We start from the raw sequence: 18,199 nt of genomic DNA on the forward strand, positions 1-18,199 counted from the left end.
TGAGTAAAGAATCTCATTCCTACAGGATATCATTTAAGCAGGATATAACAATGGCATCACTGGAAAGGCAATAAAAAAAAATTTCATCATGAATTTTAATCTCAATCGTCATCTAAAATGTCATAATTGTGACGCTTATGCCTGGCTTTTGGAATTACTTTTTTATTTTTTATTAATGAAAGTAATTTTAAAAGCAGATTAAAGCCATTAATATCTTTTTAGCATGTACAGTCATTGAATTATTTGAATTGAATGCCTTTATCACTGCACTGATTTGATTTATTTCTTGGAAAGCATTACAAGCATATCTCACCGATATTTGGATGCTTGAGCAGTCGACAGATTCGAGCCTCCCGTTCAAGCTTCTGATGATCTGCAGAGGAGATGAATATGCAAAACACATCAGCGAGACACATACTAATCTAAAACTGAGTAAAAGCCATAAAACACTGTACCAGCAACTGCCAAGCACATGTTAATAATACAGTAAATTTGCAGCACTGCATATTGTGTGCATTTTCTGGTTCTGTTTTAAAGGGCATGTAAGACAGGCACAAAAATAATAAGATTTATCGGTCTTTATAAAGCCAGGGAGCAGTGTGAAAGGGTGACTTAGGGAAGACGGCGGCTTGTGTCTCAAGCAGAATAAATGTATTAACAATGCAGGAAGGAAAAGGTCAAAAGATGCCACCCAGCTGTCTTTAGACCGCTCATTTAAGGCTGTGTGACAAAGATGATGTTGATTTCTACCAGCAAATTCTGGTCCACGAGCTGAGGTGATTAATGCTTTCATCACATTATAGTCAAAAACAATGGATATGATATAGAGAAACACTAGCCAAGTCTGCTTTGGAACTGACCGCAAGCACTTTGGCTCCCTCCCTGCGGAGTGACAACACTGGACGACGTTCGAGCTGAAATGTGTCAGAAGTCCAGCTGAACGCAGCAGTGTTACATGTGGCTAGTGCTCAAAGCGCGGATCACAAGCGCTATAGTCTAAATCAACAACCGTTTCAGCCGCAAACATAAAGCTGTACTGCGACTAGACAGTCTGCTCTGAAGCCCTCACACAGAAGTGACGTTAACTTATGGTACATAAGTAGTCAATTCGAAAGCAGGGCTGTCCTTAATTTTGACAAATAAACAGGAGCACATCTGCATCTGAAATTATTACAAAAATCTAGGGCAATTTCACAAACCTGAACTAGAGAACGTAGACACATTGAAAGTAGTAGGGCATTGTGAGGGTTAACGTTCCTCGGATAAGCTCTGGTATTAGTGTAGTGAGGTAAATAAGGCATGAGAAGGGTATAAAAAAAAAAAGAAAAAAAGGAGGGATGAGGAGAGCGGAGGGATGAAAGGTGAAATGAAAGGGCAGGGAAGAAAGAACAAAAATGAAACAGAAGGACAGAGAAAAGAAAGATAAATCCCAGAGCAGATAAAGGGAGAGAATAAAGAGCATAAGTAATGTAATCACTGGGTAAAGATACAAAAGAAATGCCATGGCTGCTGCATGAAAAGCAGCACTAAACCAGCTTTGTGTGCTGGTCTCTAACCAAACATGTCTTGCACACGGTTGGGGCAAATAAAAGGAAAACCCAACACAGTGGCTTAGTAACGTATCAATCCACAAGAAACTGCTCTAGTGATCCACATTAGACAATATTTTTAAAAGCCTATGGAATTGCAATGAAGCGATAAAATCCTCAGATATTCCCCTCAGCTGTGGTTAAATGATAAGGGTTTGGGTGCAGCCTAAAACATCAGGGTTAAGATCAGCTGGGTTGAGATCAATTGACTGATTTATAATTGATTTCACTCCGGAAACCAGTCAGTAGGACCTCTCTGCCTATGGATGTAGGCTTGGTGATCCTAGACAAGACCACTCCCATTCATTGGCAAATGGTTCATTATTGGATCAAAAAGTCATTTAATTCAATTCAGTTTTATTAGCATAGTGCTTTTAACAATGGACATTGTCCCAAAGCAGCTTTACAGAGATAAAGAGGTTATATATAGCGAATTTATAAATTTAGTTCCTATAAATTATCCCTAATTAGCAGCCAGTGGCGACAGTAGCGAGGAAAAACTTTGAGAAGGAAACTCGAAAGTTAACCCGTTCTCATCTTAAACAGAATCTGTTGTTGGGGAGACCTCTCGACATTCTTAGCAAGACTTTCAACTCAAAGCCATTTTTATTTATTATTTTGGGTCAATGTTTCTTGATAAAATCGCAGTTTTTTTATTTGATGCTGTCTATAGGTTCAGTAGGCATTATAGTATACATAAAGTATAAAAACTGAAATTGAAGCTCAGAAAAATACACTATGTGGACAAAAGTTTGTTATCATAAGATTCTTCTTAATACAAATTGTGGTTATAGTGTCAAGGATTTAGAAATAAGTCCAATATCAAAAGAAGATCTGGTTCAAGATCATTGAAAATACTAAGAAGCTTCGCTCCCAGTAAAATCACACACATTAGCCCAATCCCAATTCCAGTTGGGAATCTATCTAATAAAACTAGAGGCCGCCTGATATGGGTTTTTCTCTGGTCAATGCCGATATTTAGATATCACGGCAGCTGATGACGATATATTGTGCCGATTTTTTTGGCCGAAATGTATGGCCAATTTTCTTTTTTTTTTTCCCCCTTTGTCTCATAAAATCTAATAGTTAATTAATAAGATGGGACTCAGAAAATTGCTTAAATTAAACATTCATCGAACCACACAAGCATCTTCAATTAGTGCACTTATCAGACTTTGCTATCTGTGCCTACCTTTAGCCTAAACTACAGCTGGTTGAAGGCTCGCTAACAATACAGATCCAAATGTTATTCTCATTCTCTCTTCAAAAGCATCCGGTTTCCCCGTTTGGATGCCGAATGCATACTACTGCCACCTGCTGGTATGGGAGAGTTACGTTCTCTCACGATAGCGCAGAACGTACACGTGCGATTTGGCGTGTCAGATGTGCCTGCCTTATAATTGGCCTAATTTGTTTTAAAGGGCATGTAAGACAAAAATAATAATATTTATAGGTCTTTATAAAGCCTGGGAGCAGTGTGAAAGGGTGACTTAGGGAAGACGGCGCAGTGACGGGGCTTGTGTCTCAAGCAGAATAAATGTATTAACAATGCAGGAAGAAAAAAGGTCAAAAGATGCCACCCAGCTGTCTTTAGACCGCTCATTTAAGGCTGTGTGACAAAGATGATGTTGATTTCTACCAGCAAATTCTGGTCCACGAGCTGAGGTGATTAATGCTTTCATCACATTATAGTCAAAAACAATGGATATGATATAGAGAAACACTATTTCTTTCCAGACAGAGCCAAGTCTGCTTTGGAACTGACCGCAAGCACTTTGGCTCCCTCCCTGTGGAGTGACGACACTGGATGACGATTGAGCTGAAATGTGTCAGAGGTCCAGCTGAACGCAGCAGTGTTACATGTGGCTAGTGCTCAAAGCCCGGATCACAAGCGCAATAGTCTAAATCAACAACTGTTTAAATTAAACATTCATCGAACCACACAAGCATCTTCAATTAGTGCACTTATCAGACTTTGCTATCTGTGCCTACCTTTAGCCTAAACTACAGCTGGTTGAAGGCTCGCTAACAATACAGATCCAAATGTTATTCTCATTCTCTCTTCAAAAGCATCCGGTTTCCCCGTTTGGATGCAGAATGCATACTACTGCCGCCTGCTGGTATGGGAGAGTTACGTTCTCTCACGAAAGCGCAGAACGTACACGTGCGATTTGGCGTGTCAGATGTGCCTGCCTTATAATTGGCCTAACTTGCAGCACAATCGGCCAATGCCTATTTATTGAAAAATAACAATCAATTGGTCGATCTCTAAATAAAACCCTGTGCACCTAGCATATCTCTAAGAACAACTAGCACAAACAGGATCCTAAATGGGACATCAGTGCAGAAATGATGCGTAGTGCGCTTTGCTGGAAAATCCAGGTCACCATCCACTGCATTCGGGCGCATACAAACAAGTATGCAGTGCGTTTTTACACTGATCTGAGACTTGCTGAGGGTTTATATAAGATTACAGTTTTACAATGTTACATTAAATGAAATCCTGAGGGACAAAGATTTTTGCAAAGGTGTACCTAAGGTTTAGGCTTAGAGCACTAATGCTCAATTCTGTTTACCCTTGGACAAAACAGATTATGTAATTTTGTGCAGAGCTCACACTCTCTCTCTATCACACTCTCTCACACTCTCTCACTGTCTCTCACTGTCTCTCTCTCTCTCTCTTCTCCCTCTCTCTCTCTCTCTTCTCCCTCTCTCTCTCTCTCTCTCTCCCTCTCTCTCTCTCTCTCTCTCTCCCTCTCCCATTTTATACATGTATTCAGCTAAAGCTAAAAGCTGCAACAACTAATCAATAAAATCCATAATAAAATTTGTTATCAATGAATGCCGTTATCGAGTAGTTGAGCTGTTCAGTAACTTGTTGAGCAAGTTACAGTTTAGCGTGACTGTAAAAGAACATGTCGGACAATACAGGGTCAACCAGCAGCAGGGAAAAGTGTACGTCCCAAGTCACCCAAGGCATGGAAGCATTTTATATGAAACGCAACATAGAAAAACTGTACCTGAAAGTTACGCAAAGCAGAGCTTGTGTGGGATGAAAGTACTACAGTGATACATGAGCACATGAAAAGAAAATGCACTGGTGTCACAGATGAGGGTGAAACTTCAGCACGGTGAGCAGAAACTGTATAATCCTCATTATGTGAAAATGGTACAGTTGAATGAAGTGCTATTGTGTAAACTGTTTGCTAACTTCGGGACAGTCACACCTGTTAGTATACTGCGTTTCTCCGTTCCATCCTATTTTTATAGCATTTGTCTACTACAACAGTAAACTATCTTTTCAAACGTGATTTACTTTACTACGTTCCAATGCTTGTTTTTAATGTTTGTATATTTCATTTATGTATATATCATTGAATTTTTATACAGAATTGAATTTTATATATTCAAGATGCTTATATCTTCACAAACAAACACAATATCTGTGTATTTTTCTAAATAAAAATTGTCAAAACAATGTTGTACTGTTTTAGATGGATTTTTTTAAGCATGGTTGTCAACTTGCCACCTGCAAAATAAAATACAAATGATGATTTGCACAAATTGCTTCACCTTTTCATACACAAATGCTGTTTTGTTTTGTTATTTTACAGGATGAGTGAATTTGGAGAAATTCCCTACTCACTGCTCAACAATCAGCCACCGTAAGCTTTATATTATAAAGGTCTAAATTTAAGTAAAGCTCAATATGTGGCATTCGCATTTTATACACACACACACACATATATACACACACACACACACACACACATATATACATATACACATATATATATATATATATTTACACATATATATACACATACATATATATATATATATATATATATATATATATATATATATATATAAAATAGAATTTTATTTTATATCCAATTAATCAAAGAAGAAAAAATTAATAATCGTCTGATTAACCTATCATTAAAATGATCGTTAGTTGCAGCCCTATATTCAGTGCTTATATAGTGGATTTGTGGGGTTAATTAATGCTGCATAATGGTATGCAGAATAGACATTCCAATAAAAAAAATTATGGAAAGCTAAGCAATATGTGGAGGAGAGGTTCCAAACTATAAGCCAATAAGTGCTGAGCTAGTTAAGACAATTTTCTTTAATATTTGCTCATGTTCTCTGCACATCCTGGCAGCTGTAAATAAATAAATAAATAAATAAATAAATAAATAAATAAATAAATAAACAAACAAACAAACAAACAAAAACAAATTAATAAACAGACAAAACAGAACAGGGACTCATCTTGACTTTCATCTATTGGTCTTATGTCTTCTAACATCAATGGAGATATTGAAAACATGACTAATGATAAATCCTGTGGCTGATGAGGACGTATTTAGGCTGACATTTACCTCCCTGACATTTAGCTGGATCAGACCTCGATCTTCACATTTGGAAAACTCAGCACCCGCATCCCTTTGGTGTTTCCCTCACAGACATCTAGCAATATTACGGTCGTTTTATTCGACACTCATATCCCAGTGTAAACTTCCGTTGAAAACAAACATGCACAAAGACCTCCCTGAACGCGGGCTGAACCTTTGTTGATTTGTGCTGACCCTAACTGTCAAGCTGCAGGGACTTCGACACACTGCAAACACAAGTGTGGGCAAAAAGACAAAAATATTACATAATGACATTTAAACCATACGCTCACAAACCACTTATGATCCGCTGTGGTGACCCCTAATGGGAGAAGCCGAAAGAAGAAAAAGAAGAATCGCTTATACCCCTCTTCATTTACGCAACGTCTGATTGGACAGTTGTGTGGCAGCAGCACAAAAATGACTGTGACTGACATACTTGTTGATGCTAGTATTCAAAAAACCGCTGGAGTCCTAGCAATTTCACAAATTTGCACATAACGGTCTTGAAAAAAACAACAACAAAAAAACCCACAGATCATCAGCTGTATGTGTAGAAACAGTCTGCTTAAAACAAAGATCAGTAAAGCATGACTACTCGTTCGAGTTGACAGGAGAGCTGTGGTAACTCACAGAAGCACTTTTTACACCCGCAGCGAGCAGAAAAGCATCTCACAATGCACGTGTCCAACTTTAGCGAGAAAACCACATCTGGTTCCACTCACACAGCTAAAAACAGGAATCTAAGCCTACAGTAGTCACAGGCTCTTTGAATCTAGAAAGCTGTATGTGTATATATATATATATATATATATATAATAATTAGGTGGTATAAAGTAGTGAGAAATGAACGTATCAGATCTAAATGAGAAAGATTACATCATACTGAGGGATTTTAAACAGAAAACTACTGGAATTATTGGTTACTCCTGGAGTCATCGTTTGATTTATGACACACAATGTAAGTAAGTACATATGCATGTCGCCCAGGCCATGGCCGTCTCTCTATGGCTGCCCGGGTCAGATGAGAGTCCCGTGCTTCAGGCATGTAGCTATGCTTTCACATGCTCGCTCGATCACACTCTCTCTCTCACTCGCACACACACACACACACACACAGACACACACACACACACACACACACACACACACACACACACAGCTGCCAAGTTCCATGGCTGCCTTCACAGGCACAGCTCTCCTAAACTGCTCCTCTCTCACTCGCACGATCACTCGCAATCACTCGTCTCTTGTTGTTCGGTTTTAAATCCAACACAATGCCTTTTACAATATACTTTATTTCTATAGTTCTACAGATGTACAATCTGCCTCAAAACTATGGATGTGCGTGTGTGCGCGCATGTTCTGTTTGTCCTTCATTTTCTATTCAACCACTGTCATGGTTAGTCGGATCCGTGTCGAAAGGTACTCGTATCGACCTTATTTTCATATTTCACGTCACGTTATGTATAAATATTCTATGCAATAGTCAGTGTTGTTTAAAAGGGCACTGAAGTGACAAACAGTAAGGAACATGATTGCTGTTGCTGTCATTTGGATGGTTTATATTCACGTTGTATGGTTTCTATAGTAACAGCTCATTCACAGGGACTTGCAAGGCAGACTCTCCATGTAAATCTTATAAGAAACAGATTAAAACAACATGTTTCTGAAGAATGGAAAATATATAAGAGATGGTATTGGTTTTCTTTCACAGTAAATGTCACGTTTGTCACACTTCATGTATTATCTTGCCTCAGAAATGCTTTTATATATATATATATATATATATATATATATATATATATATATATAGATATAGATATAGATATAGATATAGATATAGATATATATATTTCCTTATATATAGTGTAGTCACAGATGTTGTGTATTTATTAAAGCTACATGCAAGGCTTCTTGTGGTTATGAATTAATATATTATTAGCCCTTGTGCTACAGGAACCAAAGCAGGCAGGTGAGTAATATTACACGTCAATCCTGGAATGATGCACAAGGATACACTGGATTCAATTTTCACACATTCCCATATAAAAATGATCCAGAAGCCATGCACTGAGTACAACATCCCAACAAGAAGTCGTGGGTTTAAGTTACACAATTCAAAGAAAATAATTCTGAGCAAGAGATATGCTTTATGCCCTTTAGATATCAACTCGTACTCTGGAAAATTTAAGTCATGGTTACATCTTGATAAAAAAAAAAAAACAACCCTGTCATCTCAAAGGCTGTGTAAAATCCTTGAATTGGCATTACCATGGCAAAATTATCTCGTGCATACTATCCACCCCACACTCACTACATGACACCAAGCCACGATCATATTTTCCGCCGTTCTTTTTTTTTCCAAATTAGCTACTCAGCTGCATAGCAGGGCATTGAGAATGGAATACTTGTTGGCCACAATGAACACCGTGAGGCGTCAACTGCTCAGCGACACCTGGCCAAGCAGCTGCCCAGTTCAGTTTACAGGCTATGACATAGCTACGCTCCTACAGGCTATGACATAGCTACGCTCCTCTCGTGCAGCATGCCATCCGAAAAACTGCTCGCTGTGGAGCAGGTGCAGCCTGGAGTCTGTCTCACTGCCATGGAATTTGGCCTCGGCCTTGGCAATAGCTCTTACTGTGAAAAAACGTGCGACTGGTGCCTAAGCGGAGGACAGCATGCTGGTACATACAAGACACTGAAAAAAATCTGTCAGCTGGTAGAGGTTTGCAAATACCAGTTTACCTCAGCTGAGAGCTACAAAGAGAAGTTGTGTGTTTGCGCAAATAGCTCACAAGACGAAGGTTTATCCGCACAATAAAAACAGCAGTTTCTCAATATGTGGATGTTTCTCAACTGCACATGCTGTTCCCAAATCCAACGGAGTGATTATGATCCTGGAAGGGACAGAGGTGTTACGGTTACGGAAAGGTCCCCCCCCCCGACAGAGAAAGCGTCTGTAAAACCTGTTTCACAACTTGTGAATGAGCAGATTGTTCGACACGGCAAAATGATATTTCAGCATGTGACGATATTTAAACAGATTCAAACTTATATTATTAATATTACTTATTTAAATCTTGCTTATTAAATTTGGAGATAATTGAGATTTTTTTTTTTACAAAACAATAAAAGCCCTTGGAAGAAGCAAACTGATCAGACACTAAAATTAGACAAATTGAAACATGAAATTATCACAAATACAAAGGAATTTCCTTATAGGAAGATAGAGAACTACTAGTTGAATTTGCCTGGTTGGCCAAGATATCTAAACTTGAACCTAAACAACATAATTGCACGCTGATAAAAAAAAAATAATAAAGGGGGGAAATTGTAATGAACACATGATCGAACAATACTGTTGAGTAGAAAAATATAAAAGGCTTGCTTCAATATCAAAATATATAATCAGAGATTTATTTTTTTTTGGGTGGAGAACATTTTCAAATGATGTAATTCTTTGTCTCTGTGTGTGTGTGTGTGTGTGTGCCCCAGTGTTTAATGGCACACCGCCTCACGATTGTTACACGTCTGTTACAGGAACAGAAATCAGAAAGGTATTTCCTCACCTCTGGCCGACAGTTTTTTGGTGTTGATGATTTTGGCAGCGTACTCTTGGCCTGTGCACAGCTTCACACATCGCCTCACCACTGAAAACGCTCCCCTAAGAAGAAAACGCAAACAGAATAAAGAAAGTTATTCATCTTTGCTTAATGACAAAGGGTTGATGTGGCTCATCAGCATTTTAAAATCAGTGTATTATATATTTTTGGGTAATAGTCGATAATGAAATTCGTTGTCAACAAATGCCAGTATCAATTATTTGGTACTGCGTGACAGCATGCGAAAATGACGGACAGTACAGGGTCAACCGGCAGCAGGAAAAAGTGTGCGTCCCAAGTCATCCAACGCATGAAAACATTTTATAGAAAACACAACAAAGAAAACAGTAATCTGCAAATTATGCAAAGTAGAGGTTTTTGTGGTATGGAAGTACTACAGTGATGCACTAGAACATCACTGGTGTCATGCTGCATTTCCCTGGTCCACTCTCTTTATATAGCATTTGTATGCATATGTCATTTAATTATTATACAAAATTAAATCAATCTTATATTCTAGATGCTTATATCTTCACAACTGAGCACAAGATTTTTTTTCTGTAATTATCATTAATAATAATACGGATGTTGATTTACACAAATTGGTTTAACTTGCATACTCAAATGCTGTTTTGTTTTTTTACATAAAGAAACAACTCAGCATGAGTGAATTTGTTTAAGAACTCCTCAATGTCCCCACCTCAACAAGCAGCCACTATAAGCTTTATAAATTAAAGAGTTAAAATCAAAATGTAGCTTTTGCATTTTTTTTTTTAAAAACACTTTTATATATAAATACCCTGAATTAGAATTTTATATTGTTATAATATGCAAAACATCCAATTAAAAAAGTGTTGTTTTTTATTTTTATTCCAATTATTTGAATAATCAAGAAAAAACAACAATCAAAACAAACGTTAGTTGCAGCCCTAATGATTATGTTGCATGAAGTATGAGGTCATTCATATTGTAGCATCTTAGCTGGACACGAGGGTTTTTCCGTCATTTTAATGTCAAAAATGCATTTTTAAATACATTTATTTATAAATGTATTATATAGTCTTTATTTTTGTGGAAAATTATTAAACAAAAGACCTCCATTGCACTGTTCTCTCTGCACACTCAGCCTTCCTTGCACAATGAACCAGTATTGTTCTTGTGTATGTGCGTGCGTGCGTGCCAGTAATAAAGTAGAAATCTTTTGGACATGGAATATATTAGGGAATACACCACATTATTGTGCTTACTAAAATCCCAAGTGGTAACATGAGCAGAGGCAGCAAATTCTACATTTAGAGCTAATGGAGATAAAGTTTTTACACACACACACACACACACACACACACACACACACACACACTTCCACAAATGCAAACCCGGCATAAAACCAAAGTCAGTTATGACCAAAAATATGCGAGCATATAATTATTTTAAATCAAATTAAATTCCCTGCTGCTCTAAATGCTGAGATGTGTGTGGAAGTTTAAGTCAGTAGTAAAAAGACTAAATAATAATACATTACAATACATTAATTATTTATTACAAGTTTTTTTGTTATTTGTTTTTTACAGAAACTGTTGGATATTTTCCGGACTATAAGCCGCTACTTTTTTCACCACTCTTTGAACCCTGCGGCTTAAACAACGAAGCGGCTAATTTATAGATTTTTCCTGGGTTTTTCCCGGGTTCACAAACTTCATGCCAAAAAACTAAACCCAATAACATTAGACCAATAAAATTGTGAACGTGTTCAGGTGAACCAATGAAACTCTTTATATTAAATCAGATGCGCTCCCACTGAATCGGGCCGCACCTCATCAGAGGATGAGGTTCCTCTGACGTTTGACCTGCCGCTCACTCAGACTGTCTACAGGAAATGCGAATCATTCATCACGCTGAAAACAACCGGGCATGAAAAAACGCACTTCACCTGTGTTCTGAGCTGCACGGCATCGGGAGAAAAGCTTCACCGATGATTTTTAAACGCACGACGATGCCAAAAGATAAACTGCTGAGAGAAATAGTTGTGAAAGGAAGGAGGAAGACAGTGAACAATAACTTTCTTGGTAGGCTACTGTTTAGATACAAGCCGTGTAACAGGCACTGTCTTTCATTAAAGCCTGTGTAAAGTTCATTAGTTTCAGTGTAGAAACCTGCAGCTTATTTATGTTCAAAATAAAAATCTTTGTAAAATTCAGTGCGTGCGGCTTATACATGGGTGCGCTTAATAGTCCGGAAATTACGGTATATTGATCCATTTATTTAGAGTCTAATTGTGTTAGATGTCTCGTATAAAGTGTGTTTAATTGAACCTCCAAGTCTACGTTTGACTTGAGCATAATAAATGTGAGAGTTATAGAAATATAGATAGAAATTAACGCAAAATGTTCTGTCGATATAAATAAAAAAAAAAAACAATAAAACAGGCTACTTGAATATTAAGCAAATTCTCTTACAGCCCTGTCACAAGCAAAACCTTACCTGAATGTAGTATAAATACATCCTTCCATCGTATTAAACAAATATCTACAACCCCTAACCCCTGTGACATCTACAGATGCGTGATTTTGATGTGTGTACATGAATGCGCTGATTCAGAGCTCTTATTTGTCTTCCTCCACACTTCACCCCTCATTATTACGACACCTGGAACTTGTGGGGAAAAAGCAAATCACTCGTCACTGGGAGACTCTACATGTTCTACACTCTGCACACATTCCTTACTGAATTACCTGAACAATCTGCAAAGAGGAGTTTATTGTAGATGTTCGCACACACTCTCACACACCCTACACCGTTGCGTCAGTTTAATACACTCTTCCAAACCCAAAATCGTTACCGCTGGTTACTGAGGTACTGACCTAAAATAATAAGCCCATTAACCCTTTAACCTGGTCTACAAATGTGGTTTTTAGTTCAGTTTCACAAACTCAGACATATAAGGATGCATAAACAATTATGCTGATGAATCAATAAAAGTTCGAATAAAACACTGCATAACATACTGAGTCTAACACCATTTAAACACCGTATACACTCGCATTGCATCATTAAATAAACCGTAAGCTATGAGGATCAATATCTATCTGATAGCAGCACAAAATAACGGCTCAGATATCAGAAAGACAAAGAATATATGGGTTCGGATCCTGAATTTAGATCTAAAGAGTGGACTTTAATATATTATTATTAACAGTATATCTAGACTATATATATGGGCAAAGGTTTGTGGACATGCAACCATAATATTCATATGCCTTTTTATACATTCCATTCCACATTTGCTGTTATAATAACCTCCGCTCTTCTGGGAAAATAGACTAGATTTGCTGGTATCTTCGCGGTGAAGACATTCGACTTTGGATTTAAAGGTTGTGAGTTTAAATCCCAGTCACACTAAGCTGCCACTCCTGGACCCCTAAGAAGGGGCCTTAACCCCATAGTTCCTCAGTTGTATGAAAAAAAGAAAGATAAGTCGCGATAAGTAAATGTAGATAAATATAGTTAGTGATCCAATTCATCTTAATATGTTCAATATAGCTGAGGTCAGAGATCTATAGCAGGCCACTCAAAATCTCTCACTCCTACCCATGTAAACCATACCTTTGTTCCTTATAAATGTAAGTTTGTCCCTAATGAGAAAGTGTTGACTGTGGCAAGAAAAAAAAACTCCCTGAGATGTCATTAGGAAGAAACATTGAGAGGAACTCGACTCAAAAGGGAACCAGTCCTCATCTGAGTGGCACCGAATGTCCATTTATTACAGATAAACGTTGTTGAGGTGTTGCTGTGATAGATGATGCAAGTGGTCCTGAGCCACTGTAGACTGTTGACAATGAGTACAGTCCAACTGAAATACTGCTGGAACAGGTTTGTGTCTCCTAATTCAAGTGAAGAGAAAATCCCATACTAACACTTCCAAATGCATCCTATACAACTGCATGTGTACGATGGGGGAACAATTGGAAATTGGTGAACGAAGACTCGAACAATGAGCCTAATCACTGCTGAGGTACTTATCACATTTTTTTATTCCATGCAACCTTAACAAACATAGCATGGACTGAAGTGTGTTCACACTCCCTCACAGATCTCGCAGCATCTCGAGCCGCACATTTGCACTCAGCGTCGGTATTTAGTGACCCACTCCTACTTGCGTCACGGCTTCGTTTCTACACGTGTGCACTCACAGGAGGTTGAAGGCGTTCACTCGGACTGTGTCCAACGTGGACACGGTTCGGCATTTCACCCTGACCTTAACAGGAATCTTACCGTTTCTAACGCACACACATTAGCCCAAATTCCTTTCCTTCAATTAGTCCATCCACTGTTCGTTTCACACTACAGTCTCAACACATCATTCCTTTACTCGCTGTGCTGCTTTATACAGATTCATGTGTTAGTCATTCACCAGTTAGTTTTAACCTCTTTAAAACTTTCTTTTATAATCAAAAGTGGCGTCTCAGGCTGCACAATAAAATAAAGTATAGTGCAGTAAGCTTCGATGTTTAAAAACGGTATCTATTTAAAAAATAGAAGCACAAATCTTCAAAATCAAACTTCAGAAGTTCAGCATGGCTTTTACAGGTATAAAACATTTGTCACTGTCTTTCATAATGTAATTAAACTGAAGATTAATTTACACCACCACTGACTGCAAACATACGAAAAAGTATTAATATTTAATCAGATTGCTTCTTTACTTATTTATTTACTATTACTTATTATTTCTTAACAATATAAGCTTTTAAATTAAAAAAAAATCAATAAAAAAAAAATCTCCTAATCTGCTTTTGTGGTGCATCAAACAAAGTCTCTGAGTAAAGTGGCTACACAGACATGGAAAAAAAGTATATTTACACAAAAAAAAAAATTAATAAAACAAATATTTTGAGAATGCCACAGGGATGTTTTCCAGGATGAATGATATATACAGTATTAGGGCTGCGTAATATGGTGGTATTATATACTATATCTCTGATGTCACTTTTCAGTGAGGTTATGTAACAAAAACAAGAACAATGCAACACTGACACAACTGTCTGTCAACAGCCATATATATATATATATATATATATATATATATATATATATATATATATATATATATACATACATATGGACAAAAGTATTTGGACAACTGACTTTTAAAGCTATGTGTTTTTTCCCCAAACTGTTATCACAAAGTAGGAGGCAAACAATTGTACAGCATGTCTTTGGCTAAATAGCATAAAATCTTCCCTTCACTTGAACTAAGAGACAAAACCTGTTCCAGCATGACGATGCCCCTGTGAATGAAGATGTGCTTTGCAGGGGTTAAACTGGATCTCGGGTGGCTTTCTTTCGAGCTCTGACCTCAAGCCTACTGAACACCTTTGGGAGGGATTTGAACGCTTTACTAACTTTAATGATGCACTTAAGGCTTAATGAGCACACATTTCCACAACCACACTCCCACTAGATCTTCCACTATATTTAAGAAGCTAATCTATGGGGACAAATTATAACATCAAATAGGGTGCAGAATGTTCAAGCAGCACATAGCAATCTTATGGCCAGTAAATAATATACAGGAAATATAAAATGTTGTACATATCAGACAGCTGTAATATACTATAGAGTATATAGAATCTATAGAATGAAGTTGCCTGGAGAATAGATTTATAAATGCACCCTAAATATGATCTGAATGATGAAATCCGCCACAATTACCAGATTAAATCATGTCCATCATGCTGAAGAGACATGACAGAGCTACTACGCTTTAGACCGACTCGTCCACAAAAATGGAAACATGCAGTTGTCCAATATGTCCTGTCTCGCCACATAATCTAGACCTCAGGAGTGGACATGACTGTGGAGACAAAAGTATATTTTGTGTAATTTTGTCTACTTCATCAACATGAATATAGGATTTTGATTAGTCTAATCAGACACCCGTGTTTCAGCACGATCCAGGCAGCATGTCTTCACAGCTATTCTAATCTGAAAATTGTGCACGGGAAATTGGCTGTGAAGTGCGCATGCGCACAAACGTCAGGTCGTTTATAGGTTTCACCTCTTTCTCTTTGCCTTACATAGAAATGCACTCCCACATACACACCTCGTGTAGAATCCCAGATGTTGCTTCGTTGATCATGAAATTGTGTGCACATCTGCATAAAAGCCTGAAATGACCAGAGGAAGCCATTTAACCAAACCAAGGGGGGCGTAGCAGCAACCAAACTAATGGCAGCGGTTCACTTTTTCCTGCAGTCTGTCATCAGTTTACAACCACTGACAACACCTGGGAGTGAGATTTAATCGGGTAAACAGGTCTACTTCAATATTTATAGATGTTTATTCAATTTAAAAAAAAAAACAAGCAAAAAAGTTACCATTACGCGGACAGTTTGGATGCCAAATCTGACTGTTCTAAATCCCCCAAAAAGCCATAAAACACGTCACTACATAGGGTACCCGAAAACGTTAGTGCTTACACCCGATGAAGTGCACTAGTATAGGGAGTGAGGAGGTATTTGCGATTCGGCCAGGGTCCTCAGTGCAACACCACACCTTATCTCACACAATCCAAAAAAAAAAAAAAAAAACTCTTGACAGCTCGCGGCATTGGCTCCGGTTCCAACTCGGACACAAAAGCACACAATTACTTACTTCCCGAGCTCTTCGTATAGCTGATATTCATCCGTAAATCGAGTGCAGGTCGTCGTAGCCATGTCTCCCTCCCTGTCTGTGTCTTCTCGGTCAGATTTTCGGACACTCTCGGACACAGCCTGCCTTAGCTAGCTCGAGGACCACAGCTAACGCTTGGGTCAGGGGTCTCACACACTTCTCTCTATTTCGACTTTTTTATTCGTTCTTGTTTGTTGGTTTTTAAGGCTTTTTGTCTTCCTATTGTCGTGAACCGAGGAAGGAGAAAAAAACTAAAGCTACAACTGCGGCTCTCCGTCTAACGGACGTCCCTCTGCCCCCGCTCGCGCCTTCTCCTTCTCCGAAAAGCGTTACTTCGGTCTACCCCGGATTCCCGAAGCCCCGCCCCATCAAGTCACAAGCTCTCCTCTAATTGGACGGCCAAGACGTCGCTGACGTCACCGTGCCGACTGGCAGGAGGCAGAACGCGCACGCGGGTTGCGTCTTGCGCGCCGAAGTGTTATCATCATCATTATTAAAATAAGGGAAATGGTACATTTTGTGTTCAATTTTGTCTCAAATAAATAAACTCACTATACAAGTTGCTCAATAAACCCCCTCAGACAATTCCAGAGCAGGAGGCGGGATTTCACGAAAAGCAGGTTTTAAATATGGCTTTCAAACAAACACTGTTCTTTGCACTCTGACGCCACCCAAAGACCAACATGTGTAACTGCAGGCGTGGGCAAGCGTCAAACGCGCGCCTCTCTCCGGATGCGTCTCTTTACTGTAACACCAAATAGGGACACAAGCATGAGGGCCATTTTGTGTTTGGCGGATGGTTGTGTTATGTAACTGTGTAAAAAAGCAACAGAACATTCACCCACTTTAAATATGTTAATGTCTGCATAAATAGGTAACAGCCTACAGCAGGTGCAGATGGCTCTAGAAATATTTGCACCCAAACCAAAAGGATTGTATAATAAAACAATATGAATTTCATACATTCAAATGTGAATTTAGATTTTTTGTTTTTGTTTTTGTCAGATCACAGATTGCACAGCGTGAGTGAAAAGTGAGCTACGATAAAAAAGAAATAAAACAATATTAATGTAGCATAATAAGGTATATGACCTATTTAGACTTTTTATACAGTATATTTTATAAGAAAAACAATCGTGGTCGGTATCTGTAGATGATTATAAAATCTTTTGCCATTCATCACTCGTAAAGAAAAAGCAAAAAGCACAAATCTTGCAATATGATTAAGGGGTGAAGAGCCTTCGATTTGCACCGACAACCTTTTGGTGACTTGATGCTCCTTAATATGTGAACTGCCTTTCAACATAGTATTGGAGCAATTCAATCCCATTCAAACGACATATCCCGATTTATAGGAATCTGTACTTCTTTAGACGTTCAGAAACTTCTACTAAAAGAAAACCTTCATCTCGCAACAGGCAGTGAGGGAGAGATCTGATAACACCTACGAAAGTGTGTGTGTGTTAACACTGTAATAAGCTTTCTAAAAAAAACTAATTGAAGAAAAAAAAAAACAATCCACAAAGTACAAGGTTTTGTGAGCTCCATCAAGAAGCATTGGAGTTGTTATACAAACTGTGTCTTGTGGTCAGGAGTGATCAAAATGATCAGTATGCCGAGGAATGATGTGTAAGTGCTACTGTACTATATTGTGGATTGGTAATGCTTTAGAACAGTTTTTTGTACTTTGGTGGTTCTTATAGTGTACATTCTATGTACACTATATTGCCAAAAGTATTGGGTTTACTGACCTTTCCAAACTGTTACCACAAAGCTGGAGGCACTCAATTGTACAGGACGTCTTTAGATGCGATATAATAACATTTTGCATTTGCTTAAAATTGGAAACCCGAACCTGTTCCAGCATGGCGATGCCCCTGTGCATAAAGTGAGCTCCTGGAAGATCTGGTTTACATGCTTTAGAGAGGAA

At 38.2% G+C, this 18,199-nt stretch overlaps 1 protein-coding gene across 50 annotated transcripts in view; it reads right to left on the bottom strand.

Annotated features, from left to right (window-relative positions):
* The window catches only part of camk2b1 (calcium/calmodulin-dependent protein kinase (CaM kinase) II beta 1), a 74,033-nt gene extending 57,397 nt beyond the window's left edge, over window positions 1-16,636 (bottom strand). For 35 of the 50 annotated variants that reach the window (XM_083526890.1, XM_083526907.1, XM_083526905.1 and 32 more), the window contains exons 1-3: window positions 16,252-16,631; window positions 9,565-9,659; window positions 314-373 (exon numbers count right to left, since the gene is read on the bottom strand). In XM_083526890.1, coding sequence (XP_083383016.1) covers window positions 314-373; window positions 9,565-9,659; window positions 16,252-16,313 — 217 coding nt within the window. In that variant the 5' untranslated portion in view covers window positions 16,314-16,631. Of the gene's footprint in view, window positions 1-313; window positions 374-9,564; window positions 9,660-16,251 lie in introns of all 50 variants that reach the window. The other 15 variants (XM_083526923.1, XM_083526919.1, XM_083526925.1 and 12 more) reach the window with 3 other exon arrangements.
* Between the last annotated feature and the right edge of the window lie 1,563 nt (window positions 16,637-18,199).

Source organism: Silurus aristotelis (genome assembly GCF_946808225.1).
Source record: "Silurus aristotelis genome assembly, chromosome: 23".
Lineage (NCBI taxonomy): Eukaryota > Metazoa > Chordata > Actinopteri > Siluriformes > Siluridae > Silurus > Silurus aristotelis.